Source organism: Cherax quadricarinatus, chromosome 18 (assembly GCF_038502225.1).
Source record: "Cherax quadricarinatus isolate ZL_2023a chromosome 18, ASM3850222v1, whole genome shotgun sequence".
Lineage (NCBI taxonomy): Eukaryota > Metazoa > Arthropoda > Malacostraca > Decapoda > Parastacidae > Cherax > Cherax quadricarinatus.
Genome location: NC_091309.1, coordinates 166,931 through 183,446, shown reverse-complemented (window position 1 = coordinate 183,446; position 16,516 = coordinate 166,931). Strand labels below are relative to the sequence as shown.

General features: G+C 49.5%; 1 protein-coding gene across 1 annotated transcript in view; it reads right to left on the bottom strand.

Annotated features, from left to right (window-relative positions):
- Positions 1-16,516, bottom strand: part of LOC128689551 (metabotropic glutamate receptor 8-like) — a 68,614-nt gene that overhangs the window by 42,817 nt on the left and 9,281 nt on the right. Inside the window, exons 4-6 of the mRNA XM_070086485.1 lie at positions 16,350-16,516; positions 4,075-4,229; positions 2,504-2,731 (exon numbers count right to left, since the gene is read on the bottom strand). The exon at positions 16,350-16,516 is cut by the window's right edge and continues 3 nt beyond it. Of these exons, the coding sequence (XP_069942586.1) occupies positions 2,504-2,731; positions 4,075-4,229; positions 16,350-16,516 (550 nt within the window). The remainder of the gene's footprint in view (positions 1-2,503; positions 2,732-4,074; positions 4,230-16,349) is intronic.

Genomic DNA, 16,516 nt, shown 5'->3' with positions numbered 1-16,516 from the left:
GGTACCAAGACCCCAGCAGTGGTTGTGGATATGTCCTCTGTACCAAGACTCCAGCAGTGGTTGTGGATATGTCCTCGGTACCAAGACTCCAGCAATGGTTGTGGATATGTCCTCGGTACCAAGACTCCAGCAGTGGTTGTGGATATGTCCTCGGTACCAAGACCCCAGCAGTGGTTGTGGATATGTCCTCGGTACCAAGACCCCAGCAGTGGTTGTGGATATGTCCTCGGTACCAAGACCCCAGCAGTGGTTGTGGATATGTCCTCTGTACCAAGACTCCAGCAATGGTTGTGGATATGTCCTCGGTACCAAGACTCCAGCAGTGGTTGTGGATATGTCCTCGGTACCAAGACCCCAGCAGTGGTTGTGGATATGTCCTCGGTACCAAGACTCCAGCAATGGTTGTGGATATGTCCTCGGTACCAAGACTCCAGCAGTGGTTGTGGATATGTCCTCGGTACCAAGACCACAGCAGTGGTTGTGGATATGTCCTCGGTACCAAGACCCCAGCAGTGGTTGTGGATATGTCCTCTGTACCAAGACCCCAGCAGTGGTTGTGGATATGTCCTCGGTACCAAGACCCCAGCAGTGGTTGTGGATATGTCCTCGGTACCAAGACCACAGCAGTGGTTGTGGATATGTCCTCGGTACCAAGACCCCAGCAGTGGTTGTGGATATGTCCTCTGTACCAAGACCCCAGCAGTGGTTGTGGATATGTCCTCGGTACCAAGACCCCAGCAGTGGTTGTGGATATGTTCTCGGTACCAAGACCCCAGCAGTGGTTGTGGATATGTCCTCGGTACCAAGACCCCAGCAGTGGTTGTGGATATGTCCTCGGTACCAAGACCCCAGCAGTGGTTGTGGATATGTCCTCGGTACCAAGACCCCAGCAGTGGTTGTGGATATGTTCTCGGTACCAAGACCCCAGCAATGGTTGTGGATATGTCCTCGGTACCAAGACCCCAGCAGTGGTTGTGGATATGTCCTCGGTACCAAGACTCCAGCAGTGGTTGTGGATATGTCCTCTGTACCAAGACCCCAGCAGTGGTTGTGGATATGTCCTCGGTACCAAGACCCCAGCAGTGGTTGTGGATATGTCCTCTGTACCAAGACCCCAGCAGTGGTTGTGGATATGTCCTCGGTACCAAGACTCCAGCAGTGGTTGTGGATATGTCCTCTGTACCAAGACCCCAGCAGTGGTTGTGGATATGTCCTCGGTACCAAGACCCCAGCAGTGGTTGTGGATATGTCCTCTGTACCAAGACCCCAGCAGTGGTTGTGGATATGTCCTCTGTACCAAGACCCCAGCAGTGGTTGTGGATATGTCCTCGGTACCAAGACCCCAGCAGTGGTTGTGGATATGTCCTCGGTACCAAGACTCCAGCAGTGGTTGTGGATATGTCCTCTGTACCAAGACCCCAGCAGTGGTTGTGGATATGTCCTCGGTACCAAGACCCCAGCAGTGGTTGTGGATATGTCCTCGGTACCAAGACTCCAGCAGTGGTTGTGGATATGTCCTCGGTACCAAGACCCCAGGAGTGGTTGTGGATATGTCCTCGGTACCAAGACTCCAGCAGTGGTTGTGGATATGTCCTCTGTACCAAGACCCCAGCAGTGGTTGTGGATATGTCCTCGGTACCAAGACCCCAGCAGTGGTTGTGGATATGTCCTCTGTACCAAGACCCCAGCAGTGGTTGTGGATATGTCCTCGGTACCAAGACCCCAGCAGTGGTTGTGGATATGTCCTCTGTACCAAGACCCCAGCAGTGGTTGTGGATATGTCCTCGGTACCAAGACCCCAGCAGTGGTTGTGGATATGTCCTCGGTACCAAGACTCCAGCAGTGGTTGTGGATATGTCCTCGGTACCAAGACCCCAGGAGTGGTTGTGGATATGTCCTCGGTACCAAGACTCCAGCAGTGGTTGTGGATATGTCCTCGGTACCAAGACTCCAGCAGTGGTTGTGGATATGTCCTCGGTACCAAGACCCCAGCAGTGGTTGTGGATATGTCCTCGGTACCAAGACCCCAGCAGTGGTTGTGGATATGTCCTCGGTACCAAGACTCCAGCAGTGGTTGTGGATATGTCCTCGGTTCCAAGACCCCAGCAATGGTTGTGGATATGTCCTCGGTACCAAGACTCCAGCAGTCGTCCAAGTTGGAACAGACAATACAGATTTAGATTTGTGTTGTGGTAGAGTTATGGTTGAGTGGAACAAACTCTCGAGTACTGTTACTGATGTGAAAATCCTTGTGAATCTTTAATACAGTATGTTAGATAAGTAGGTGAGTAGGTGTGAGTTAGACCTGCCTAGCCTGGGCCAGCAGGCCTGCTGCGCAGTTCCTTCAGTCTTGGGTTCCTAAAAGTTAATATCCTTCTAATTGTAAATGCATATCTTGTTGCTTTCAGAGTGCTTCCTCTTTTCCACCCTTTTCCCACCCATTTTCCACCCCCTTCCCACCCTTTTCCCCCTTTTTCCCAACTCTATACCCCCCAGTACGTACCTACAAAGGGCACGAGACCCTCCTGCTCGTGCGTGATGGTCTCCTGGCCGGTGCACGCCCTGCGTCCTGGCGGCAGCGGGTTTCTGAACGTGCAGTTGAAGTGTTGTGTCCAGAACTCCTTAAACCAGACGTTTCGGCAGTTTCGCTCGTGGTCGTCACCTGGTCCGGTTACGGCGCATGGTTTCCCCCTAACACGGGGTCGCAGGCCACGTAGATAAGTGTCGAACCCTGTGGCAGTGGCAGGAGGAGAAGAGAGGTGAGACATGACATGGATGTAGGTGATACATCCTCCTGTCTATCCTCCTCCACCGACTATTCTCACTAACTACTCTCTACTAATATTGATATATTATCTTCCCCTCTCCCTCTCCCCTTCTTTATTTCTCTTCTCTTCATTTCAATTTATTTTTCTCCCCTCTCTCTCTCTCTCTCTCTCTCTCTCTCTCTCTCTCTCTCTCTCTCTCTCTCTCTCTCCAGGCTACCCTGGGTTCTTGCTAGGTCCCCAGGCTACCCTGGGTGCTTGCTAGGTCCCCAGGCTACCCTGGGTTTTTGCTAAGACCTCAGGCTACCCTGGGTTCTTGCTAGGTCCCCAGGCTACCCTGGGTTCTTGCTAAGACCCCAGGCTACCCTGGGTTTTTGCTAGGACCCGAGGCTACCCAGGGTTCTTGCTAAGACCCCAGGCTACCCTGGGTTTTTGCTAGGTCCCCAGACTACCCTGGGTTCTTGCTAGGACCCCAGGCTATCCTGGGTTCTTGCTAGGACCCCAGGCTACCCTGCGTTCTTGCTAGGTCCCCAGGCTACTCTGGGTTCTTGCTAAGACCCCAGGCTACCCTGGGTTCTTGCTAAGACCCCAGGCTACACTGGGATTTTGCTAGGACCCCAGGCTACCCTGAGTTTTTGCTAGGTCCCCAGGCTACCCTGGGTTCTTGCTAAGACCCCAGGCTACCCTTGGTTCTTGCTAAGACCCCAGGCTACCCGGGGTTCTTGCTAGGACCCCAGGCTACCCTGGGTTCTTGCTAGGACCCGAGGCTACCCTGGGTTCTTGCTAGGACCCCAGGCTACCCTGGGTTTTTGCTAGGTCCCCAGGCTACCCGGGGTTCTTGCTAGGACCCCAGGCTACCCTTTGTTCTTGCTAGATCCCCAGTCTACCCGGGGTTCTTGCTAGGTCCCCAGTCTACCCGGGGTTCTTGCTAGGACCCCAGGCTACCCTGAGTTTTTGCTAGGTCCCCAGGCTACCCTGGGTTCTTGCTAAGACCCCAGGCTACCCTTGGTTCTTGCTAAGACCCCAGGCTACCTGGGGTTCTTGCTAGGACCCCAGGCTACCCTGGGTTCTTGCTAGGACCCGAGGCTACCCTGGGTTTTTGCTAGGACCCCAGACTACCTGGGGTTTGTTCTAGGTCCCCAGGCTACCCGGGGGTTCTTGCTAGGACCCCAGGCTACCCTGGGTTCTTGCTAGGACCCAGGCTACCCGGGGTTTTTGCTAGGTCTCCAGGCTATCCTGGGTTCTTGCTAGGACCCCAGGCTACCTCGAAGGGTTGTAGCCAAGACTCCAGGAAGAAATTAACTCTGACCTTCTAGTGATGATCGCTGGGGTAGTATGGTTATGGCCCCCAGGGCAGCCTCCTCCTGGTCCCTCACGGGGTGGATCTTGGCACCCCAGGAGTCACTGCCCACCCATAGGAACTGACCCGCCTTACCCGCCTTCACTGCTGCGGCTAGCACTCGTCTGTGGGAGGAGAAGGTGGGTTAGTCACTCCAGGTAGCAGCTGGGGTGGGTTAATCGCTCGAGGTAGCAGCTGGGGTGGGTTAGTCACTCTAGGTAATAGCTGGGGTGCGTTAGTCACTCTAGGTAATAGCTGGGGTGGGTTAGTCACTCCAGGTAGCAGCTGGGGTGGGTTAGTCACTCTAGGCAATAGCTGGGGTGGGTTAGTCACTCCCGGTAGCAGCTGGGGTGGGTTAGTCATTCTAGGCAATAGCTGGGATGGGTTAGTCATTCCAGGTAGCAGCCGAGGTGGGTTAATCACTCGAGGTAGCAGCTGGGGTGGGTTAGTCATTTCAGGTAGCAGCTGAGGTGGGTTAGTCACTCGAGGTAGCAGCTGGGGTGGGTTAGTCACTCTAGGTAGCAGTTGGGGTGGGTTAGTCACTCGAGGTATTAGCTGAGGTGGGTTAGTCACTCTAGTTATCAGCTGGGGTGGGTTAGTCACTCTAGGAAGCAGTTGGGGTGGGTTAGTCACTCGAGGTAGCAGCTGGGGTGGGTTAGTCACTCTAGGTAGTATCTGGGGTGGGTTAGTTACTCCAGGTAGCAGCTGGGGTGGGTTAGTCACTTGAGGTAGCTGCTGGGGTGGGTTAGTCACTCGAGGTAGCAGCTGGGGTGGGTTAGTCACTCTAGGTAGCAGCTGGGGTGGGTTAGTCACTTGAGGTAGCAGCTGGGGTGGGTTAGTCACTCGAGGTAGCAGCTGGGGTGGGTTAGTCACTCTAGGTAGCAGCTGGGGTGGGTTAGTCACTCCAGATAGCAGCTGGGGTGGGTTAGTCACTGTAGATAGTAGCTGGGGTGGGTTAGTCACTCTAGGTAGCAGCTGGGGTGGGTTAGTCACTCGAGGTAGCAGCTGTGGTGGGTTAGTCACTCTAGGTAGTAGCTGAGGTGGGTTAGTCACTCCAGATAGCAGCTGGTGGGTTAGTCACTCTAGGTAGTAGCTGGGGTGGGTTAGTTACTCCATGTAGCAGCTGGGGTGGGTTAGTCACCCGAGGTAACAGCTGGGGTGGGTTAGTCACTCCAGATAGCAGCTGGGGTGGGTTAGTCACTCTAGGTAGTAGCTGGGGTGGATTAGTTACTCCAGGTAGCAGCTGGGGTGGGTTAGTCACTCGAGGTAACAGCTGGGGTGGGTTAGTCACTCGAGGTAGCAGGTGGGGTGGGTTAGTCACTCTAGGTAGCAGCTGGGGTGGGTTAGTCACTCGAGGTAACAGCTGGGGTGGGTTAGTCACTCGAGGTAGCAGCTGGGGTGTGGGGTGGGTTAGTTACTCCGGGTAGCAGCTGGGGTGGGTTAGTCACTCGAGTTAGCAGCTGGGGTGGGTTAGTCACTCTAGGTAGTAGCTGGGGTGGATTAGTTACTCCAGGTAGCAGCTGGGGTGGGTTAGTCACTCGAGGTAACAGGTGGGGTGGGTTAGTCACTCCAGATAGCAGCTGGGGTGGGTTAGTCACTCTAGGTAGTAGCTGGGGTGGATTAGTTACTCCAGGTAGCAGCTGGGGTGGGTTAGTCACTCGAGGTAGCAGCTGGGGTGGGTTAGTCACTCTAGGTAGCAGCTGGGGTGGGTTAGTCACTCGAGGTAACAGCTGGGGTGGGTTAGTCACTCGAGGTAGCAGCTGGGGTGGGTTAGTTACTCCGGGTAGCAGCTGGGGTGGGTTAGTCACTCGAGGTAGCAGCTGGGGTGGGTTAGTCACTCGAGGTAGCAGCTGGGGTGGGTTAGTCACTCTAGGTAGTAGCTGGGGTGGATTAGTTACTCCAGGTAGCAGCTGGGGTGGGTTAGTCACTTGAGGTAGCAGCTGGGGTGGGTTAGTCACTCGAGGTAGCAGCTGGGTGGGTTAGTCAGTCTAGGTAGCAGCTGGGGTGGGTTAGTCACTCGAGGTAGCAGCTGGGGTGGGTTAGTCACTCGAGGTAGCAGCTGGGGTGGGTTAGTCACTCTAGGTAGCAGCTGGGGTGGGTTAGTCACTCGAGGTAGCAGCTGGGGTGGATTAGTTACTCCGGGTAGCAGCTGGGGTGGGTTAGTCACTCGAGGTAACAGCTGGGCTGGGTTAGTCACTCGAGGTAGCAGCTGGGGTGGGTTAGTCACTCGAGGTAGCAGCTGGGGTGGGTTAGTCACTCGAGGTAGCAGCTGGGGTGGGTTAGTCACTCGAGGTAGCAGCTGTGGTGGGTTAGTCACTCTAGGGTAGCAGCTGGGGTGGGTTAGTCACTCGAGGTAGCAGCTGGGGTGGGTTAGTCACTTGAGGCAGCAGCTGGGGTGGGTTAGTCACTCTAGCTCACTCTAGGTAGGGTGGGGTGGGTTAGTCACCCGAGGTAACAGCTGGGGTGGGTTAGTCACTCGAGGTAACAGCTGGGGTTTGTTAGTCACTCGAGGTAGCAGCTGGGGTGGGTTAGTCACTCGAGGCAGCAGCTGGGGTGGGTTAGTCACTCGAGGAAGCAGCTGGGGTGGGTTAGTCACTCTAGGTAGCAGCTGGGGTGGGTTAGTCACTCGAGGTAACAGCTGGGGTGGGTTAGTCACTCGAGGTAGCAGCTGGGGTGGGTTAGTCACTCTAGGTAACAGCTGGGGTGGGTTAGTCACTCTAGGTAGCAGCTGGGGTGGGTTAGTCACTCGAGGTAGCAGCTGGGGTGGGTTAGTCACTCTAGGTAGCAGCTGGGGTGGGTTAGTCACTCGAGGTAGCAGCTGGGGTGGGTTAGTCACTCGAGGTAACAGCTGGGGTGGGTTAGTCACTCTAGGTAGCAGCTGGGGTGGGTTAGTCACTCGAGGCAGCAGCTGGGGTGGGTTAGTCACTCGAGGAAGCAGCTGGGGTGGGTTAGTCACTCTAGGTAGCAGCTGGGGTGGGTTAGTCACTCGAGGTAACAGCTGGGGTGGGTTAGTCACTCGAGGTAGCAGCTGGAGTGGGTTAGCTACTCCGGGTAGCAGCTGGGGTGGGTTAGTCACTCGAGGTAGCAGCTGGGGTGGGTTAGTCACTCGATGTAGCAGCTGGGGTGGGTTAGTCACTCGAGGTAACAGCTGCTGTGGGTTAGTCTCTCGAAGTAACAGCTGGGGTGGGTTAGTCACTCTAGGTAGCAGCTGGGGTGGGTTAGTCACTCGAGGTAGCAGCTGTGGTGGGTTAGTCACTCTAGGTAGTAGCTGAGGTGGGTTAGTCACTCCAGGTAGCAGCTGGGGTGGGTTAGTCACTCGAGGTAGCAGCTGGGGTGGGTTAGTCACTCTAGGTAGCAGCTGGGGTGGGTTAGTCACTCCAGGTAGCAGCTGGGGTGGGTTAGTCACTCGAGGTAGCAGCTGGGGTGGGTTAGTCACTCTAGGTAGCAGCTGGGGTGGGTTAGTCACTCCAGGTAGCAGCTGGGGTGGGTTAGTCACTCGAGGTAGCAGCTGGGGTGGGTTAGTCACTCGAGGTAGCAGCTGGGGTGGGTTAGTCACTCTAGGTAGCAGCTGGGGTGGGTTAGTCACTCGAGGTAACAGCTGCTGTGGGTTAGTCACTGTATATCCTCGTAGGATAGACAGTGTCCTAAGTCTATCCTCGTAGGATAGACAGTGTCCTAAGTCTATCCTCGTAGGATAGACAGTGTCCTAAGTCTATCCTCGTAGGATAGACTTCTCATACATGGGATCAACTTTGTCATCTCTCTGCATGACTGTCACAACGTTTATATCCACTCCAAAATATTGACCAGAACTGTACAATATAATCTAAGGTAGGCCTTCCCAAGCCTATATAAAGCAGGCCTACCCAAGCCTATATTAAGCCATGAATCTGTCAGCAATGTACAACATCTGTCAGCATTGTATAACATCTGTGAACACTATACAACGTCTGTCACTACAATAACCAGAGCATCAACGTATACTCTCTCTCTCTCTCTCTCTCTCTCTCTCTCTCTCTCTCTCTCTCTCTCTCTCTCTCTCTCTCTCTCTCTCTCTCTACCTCTACCTCTCTCTCTACCTCTTGTCTTATTCGCTCTGTCCCTCGCTTCTTCTGAAGAAGGGCTGAGTTAGAGGTCGAAAGTCAGACTGACACAGCAGGTGTCAGCCTCTTCACCTCCTCCTCGGTTGTGTGTAGTATGTCCAGCACTTGTTGGTGCACCCCAACATTCCGGTTTGCTTGAGTCCTTTCTGTCTCCACTGTAAATATTTCCTTAAATCTCGTGTTGAGCTCCTCACATACATCTTGGTGGTTTCTTGAGAGTTCCCCACCTTCTTTCCTCCGCTTGATTACCTGGTCCTTGACTCTTGTCTTCCTCCTGATGTGGCTGTACAGTAGCTTTGGGTCAGACTTGACTTTTGATGCTATGTCGTTCTCGTGCTGTCTCTGGGCCTCCCACCTTATCTGTGCATACTCGTTTCTGGCTGTTCGACTAATCTCCTTATTTTCCTGGGTCCTCTGTCTTCTATACTTTTTCCATTTTCTAACGCGCTTAGTTTTGGCCTCTCTACACCTCTGGGTGAACCAAGGGTTTGTTCTGGTCTTCCCATTGTTTGTTGCTCTTGTTTACGAGCCTCTACTCTGACTCCTTGCATTTTGTGGTCAAATATATATTCCATCAATTCATTCATTGTTTTCCCACCAGTTCTCTGTCCCATTGAACCTCCTGCAGGAAATTCCTCATGCTTGTGTAGTCCCCTCTTTTGTAGTCTGGCTTCTCCCGTCACTCTCGTGCTGGTTCAATCTCTCCTTTTGATGTTCTCAATGTCTGAACTACTCAGGGTGAATATGAGGTCCAGCCTTCCTGGTACAGACACTAACACTACTACTACCACCACTATCACCACCGCTACTACCACTACTACAACCACAACCACTATTACCACCATCCTTCAAGTATCCTTCAAGGCCCAGAATTTGGCACAGCATCTTGCAAGATTTCCCAAGATGCTGTGAATCACTGATCTGGGACACTAAGTCATCTTAAACACGTGTGTGTGTGTGTGTGTGTGTGTGTGTGTGTGTGTGTGTGTGTGTGTGTGTGTGTGTGTGTGTGTGTGTGTGTGTGTGTGTGTGTGTGTGTGTGTGTGTGTGTGTGTGTGTGTGTGTATGTGTGTGTGTGTGTGTGTGTGTGTGTGTGTGTGTGTGTGTGTGTGTGTGTGTGTGTGTGTGTATGTGTGTGTGTGTTTATGTGTGTGTGTGTGTGTGTGTGTGTGTGTGTGTGTGTGTGTGTGTGTGTGTGTGTGTGTGTGTGTGTGTGTGTGTGTGTGTGTGTGTGTGTGTGTGTGTGTGTGTGTGTGTGTGTGTGTGTGTGTGTGTGTGCGTGTGTGTGTGTATAATCCAATACTCCGTTACAAAACATTCACAAGTATGGCCACTTGTTATCGTTATCTCAGCTGCTGCTGAGATATCTTCAGCTCCTCCCATATCATCATATGTGGCCACACATCATCATATGTGGCCACACATCATCATATGTGGCCACACATCATCATATGTGGCCGCATATCACCATATGTGGCCACACATCATCATATGTGACCACACATCATCATATGTGGCCGCATATCACCATATGTGGCCACACATCATCATATGTGGCCACACATCATCATATGTGGCCGCACATAACCATATGTGGCCACACATCATCATATGTGGCCACATATCATCATATGTAGCCACACATCCCCATATGTGGCCACATATCACCATATGTGGCAACACATCATCATACGTGACCACACATCACCATATGTGGCAACACATCATCATATGTGGCCACACATCACCATATGTGGCCACACATCATCATATGTGGCCACTCATCACCATATGTGGCCACACATCACCATATGTGGCCACACATCACAATATGTGGCCACACATCACCATATGTGGCCACATATCACCATATGTGGCAACACATCATCATATGTGGCCGCACATCATCATATGTGGCCGCACATCATCATATGTGGCCACACATCATCATATGTGGCCACACATCATCATATGTGGCCACACATCACCATATGTGGCCACACATCATCATATGTGGCCACACTTCATATGTGGCCACACATCACCATATGTGGCCACACATCATCATATGTTGCCAAACATCATCATACGTGGCCACACATCATCATATGTGGCCACACATCATCATATGTGGCCACATATCACCATATGTGGCCACACATCATCATATGTGGCCACACATCACCATATGTGGCAACACATCATCATATGTGGCCACACATCATCATACGTGGCCACACATCATCATATGCCTACACATCATACGTGCCACACATCATCATATGTGGCCCACATCATCATATGTGGCCACACATCACCATATGTGGCAACACATCATCATATGTGGCCACACATCACCATATGTGGCCACACATCATCATATGTGGCCACACATCATCATATGTGGCCACATATCACCATATGTGGCCATACATCATCGTATATGGCCACACATCACCATATGTGGCCACACATCATCATATGTGGCCACGCATCACCATATGTGGCCACACATCATCGTATATGGCCACAAATCACAATATGTGGCCACACATCACCATATGTGGCCACACATCACCATATGTGGCCACACATCATATGTGGCCACAGATCATCATATGTGGCCACACATCACCATATGTGGCCACACATCACCATATGTGGCCACACATCATCATATGTGGCCACACATCACCATATGTGGCAACTGATCATCATATGTGGCCACACATCATCATATGTGGCCACACATCATCATATGTGGCCACACATCACCATATGTGGCCACACGTCATCATATGTGGCCACACATCATCATATGTAGCCGCACATCACCATATGTGCCCACACATCATCATATGTGGCCACACATCACCATATGTGGCCACACATCATCATATGTGGCCATACATCATCATATGTGGCCACACATCACCATATGTGACCACACATCACCATATGTGGCCACACATCGCCATATGTGGCCACACATCACCATATGTGGCCACACATCACCATATGTGGCCACCCCTCATCATATGTGGCCACACATCATCATACGTGGCCACACATCATCATATGTGGCCACACATCATCATATGTGGCCACACATCATCATATGTGGCAACACATCATCATATGTGGCCACACATCATCATATGTGGCAACACATCATCATATGTGGCCACACATCATCATATGTGGCCACACATCATCATATGTGGCCACACATCATCACATGTGGCCACATTATATCATATGTGGCCACACATCATCATATGTACCACATCATCATATATGGCCCACATCATCATATGTGGCCACACATCATCATATGTGGCCACACATCATATGTGGCCACACATCATCATGTGGCCTACATCATCATATGTGGCCACACATCATCATATGTGGCACATATCATCATATGTGGCACACATCATCATATGTACACACATCATCATATGTGGCCACACATCATCATATGTGGCCACACATCATCATATGTGGCACACATCATCATATGTGGCACACATCATCATATGTGGCCACACATCATCATATGTGGCCACACATCATCATATGTGGCCACACATCATCATATGTGGCCACACATCATCATATGTGGCACACATCATCATATGTGGCACACATCATCATATGTGGCACACATCATCATATGTGGCACACATCATCATATGTGGCCACACATCATCATATGTGGCACACATCATCATATGTGGCACACATCATCATATGTGGCACACATCATCATATGTGGCACACATCATCATATGTGGCACACATCATCATATGTGGCCACACATCATCATATATGGCCACACATCATCATATGTGGCCACACATCATCATATGTGGCCACACATCATCATATGTGGCACACATCATCATATGTGGCACACATCATCATATGTGGCCACACATCATCATATGTGGCCACACATCATATGTACAACATCATCATATGTGGCACACATCATCATATGTGGCACATATCATCATATGCCACACATCATCATATATGGCCACACATCATCATATGGCCACATTATCATCATATGTGGACCATTATCATCATATGTGGCACACATCATCATATGTGGCACACATCATCATATGTGGCACATATCATCATATGTGACCATTACATCATCATATGTGGCCACACATCATCATATGTGGCACACATCATCATATGTGGCACACATCATCATATGTGGCACACATCATCATATGTGGCCACACATCATCATATGTGGCACATCATCATGTGGCATACATCATCATATGTGGCCACACATCATATGTGGCACACATCATATGTGGCACACATCATCATATGTGGCACACATCATCATATGTGGCCACACATCATCATATGTGGCCACACATCATCATATGTGGCCACACATCATCATATGTGGCCACACATCATCATATGTGGCCACACATCATCATATGTGGCCACACATCATCATATGTGGCCACACATCATCATATGTGGCACACATCATCATATGTGGCACACATCATCATATGAGCATCATATGTGGCCACACATCATCATATGTGGCATTACATCATCATATGTGGCACATATCATCATATGTGGCACACATCATCATATGTGGCACACATCATCATATGTGGCCACACATCATCATATGTACACATCATCATATGTGGCCACACATCATCATATGTGGCCACATTATCATCATATGTGGCCACACATCATCATATGTGCCACTACATCATATGTGGCCACACATCATCATATGTGGCCACACATCATCATATGTGGCCACACATCATCATATGTGGCACACATCATCATATGTGGCACACATCATCATATGTGGCCACACATCATCATATGTGGCACACATCATCATATGTGGCCACACATCATCATATGTGGCACACATCATCATATGTGGCACACATCATCATATGTGGCACACATCATCATATGTGGCCACACATCATCATATGTGGCCACACATCATCATATGTGGCACACATCATCATATGTGGCACACATCATCATATGTGGCACACATCATCATATGTGGCCACACATCATCATATGTGGCACACATCATCATATGTGGCACACATCATCATATGTGGCATTACATCATCATATGTGGCACATCATCATATGTGGCCACACATCATCATATGTGGCCACACATCATCATATGGCCACACATCATCATGTGGCCACACATCATCATATGTGGCACACATCATCATATGTGGCACACATCATCATATGTAGGCCACATCATCATATGTGGCCACACATCATCATATTTGGCCACACATCATCATATGTGGCACACATCATCATATGGTCACACATCATGTGTGGCACACATCATCATATGTGGCACACATCATCATATGTGGCACACATCATCATATTGCCACATCATCATATTTGGCCACACATCATCATATATGGCCACACATCATCATATGTGGCCACATCATCATATGTGGCCACACATCATCATATGTGGCACATATCATCATATGTGGCCACACATCATCATATGTGGCACATATCATCATATGTGGCACATCATCATATGTGGACCACATCATCATATGTAGGACACATCATCATATATGGCCACACATCATCATATGTGGCCACACATCATCATATGTGGCCACACATCATCATATGTGGCACACATCATCATATGTGGCCACACATCATCATATGTGGCACACATCATCATATGTGGCACACATCATCATATGTGGCCACACATCATCATATGTGGCCACACATCATCATATGTATTACATCACCATATGTGGCCACACATCATCATATGTGGCCACATCACTCATATATGGCCACATACATCATATGTGGCCACACATCATATGTGGCACACATCATCATATGTGGCACACATCATCATATGTGGCACACATCATCATATGTGGCCACACATCATCATATGTGGCCACACATCATCATATGTGGCACACATCATCATATGTGGCACACATCATCATATGTGGCACACATCATATGTGGCACACATCATCATATGTGGCCACACATCATCATATGTGGCAACATCATCATATGTGGTACACATCATCATATGTGGCCACACATCACATATGTGGCCACACATCATCATATGTGGCCACACATCATCATATGTGGCCACACATCATCATATGTGGCACACATCATCTATATGGCACACATCATATATGTACACATCATCATATGTGGCACACATCATCATATGTACACATCATCATATGTGGCCACACATCATCATATGTGGCACACATCATCATGTGGCCACACATCATCATATGTGGCCACACATCTCATATGTGGCCACACATCATCATATGTGTACACATCATCATATGTGGCCACATCACATCATATGTGGCCACACATCATCATGTTGCACACATCATCATATGTGGCCACCATCGTCATATGTGGCACACATCATCATATGTGGCCACATCATCATATGTGGCCACATATCATATGTGGCACACATCATCATATATGGCACATATCATCATATGCCAACATCATCATATGTGGCACACATCATATGTGTACACATCATCATATGTGGCCACACATCATCATATGTGGCCACACATCATCATATGTGGCACACATCATCATATGTGGCCACACATCATCATATGTGGCCACACATCATCATATGTGGCCACACATCATCATATGTGGCCACACATCATCATATGTGGCACACATCATCATATGTGGCACACATCATCATATGTGGCCACACATCATCATATGTGGCACACATCATCATATGTGGCACACATCATCATATGTGGCCACACATCATCATATGTGGCCACACATCATCATATGTGGCACACATCATCATATGTGGCCACACATCATCATATGTGGCCACACATCATCATATGTGGCCACACATCATCATATGTGGCACACATCATCATATGTGGCCACACATCATCATATGTGGCCACACATCATCATATGTGGCCACACATCACAGTGTTATAACAAGGTTATCACTACCAACATTATAAGTATCCACTTAACTAATTAATATCAGGAATATTTACATATTATTATTATTATTAGTAGTAGTAGTAGTAGTAGTAGTAGTAGTAATAGTAGTAGTAGTAGTATAGTAGTAGTAGTAGTAGTAGTAGTAGTAGTAGTAGTAGTATAGTAGTAGTAGTAGTAGTAGTAGTAGTAGTAGTAGTAGTAGTAGTCTCCCTGTCTCCCTACTTTCTTGTCTCCCTGTCTCCCTACCTCCCTGTCTCCCTGTCTCCCTACCTCCCTGTCTCCCTGCCTCCCTGTCTCCCTGTCTCCCAGTCTCCCTGCCTTTCTGTCTTCCTATCTCCCTGTCTCCCTGTCTCCCTGCCTCCCTGTCTCCCTGTCTCTCTGTCCCTCTGTCTCCCTGTCTCCCTGTCTCCCTGTCTCTCTGTCTCCCTGCCTCCCTGTCTCCCTGTCTCCCTGTCTCCCTGTCTCCTTGCCTCCCTGTCTATCTGTCTACCTATCTCCCTGCCTCCCTGTCTCACCTGGTGTTATCTTCCACCACAACAACTACTCACCTGGTGTTATCTTCCACCACAACAACTACTCACCTGGTGTTATCTTCCACCACAACAACTACTCACCTGGTGTTATCTTCCACCACAACAACTACTCACCTGGTGTTATCTTCCACCACAACAACTACTCACCTGGTGTTATCTTCCACCACAACAACTACTCACCTGGTGTTATCTTCCACCACAACAACTACTCACCTGGTGTTATCTTCCTCTACAACAAGTACTCACCTGGTGTTATCTTCCACCACAACAACTACTCACCTGGTGTTATCTTCCACCACAACAACTACTCACCTGGTGTTATCTTGCACCACAACAACTACTCACCTGGTGTTATCTTCCACCACAACAAGTACTCACCTGGTGTTATCTTCCACCACAACAAGTACTCACCTGGTGTTATCTTCCACCACAACAAGTACTCACCTGGTGTTATCTTCCACCACAACAACTACTCACCTGGTGTTATCTTCCACCACAACAAGTACTCACCTGGTGTTATCTTCGTCCACAAACATAATGATAACTCTGGCTTGAGGTTTAGTATACAGCCTCTCAATAATAAGATCAAAGTCTTCTGGCTTGGTGATTCTTTGTATTCTCTCTGACACAGCTATACAGATCCCGGACTTCTCTGCCAGCTTGGTGAAGGATGCTAT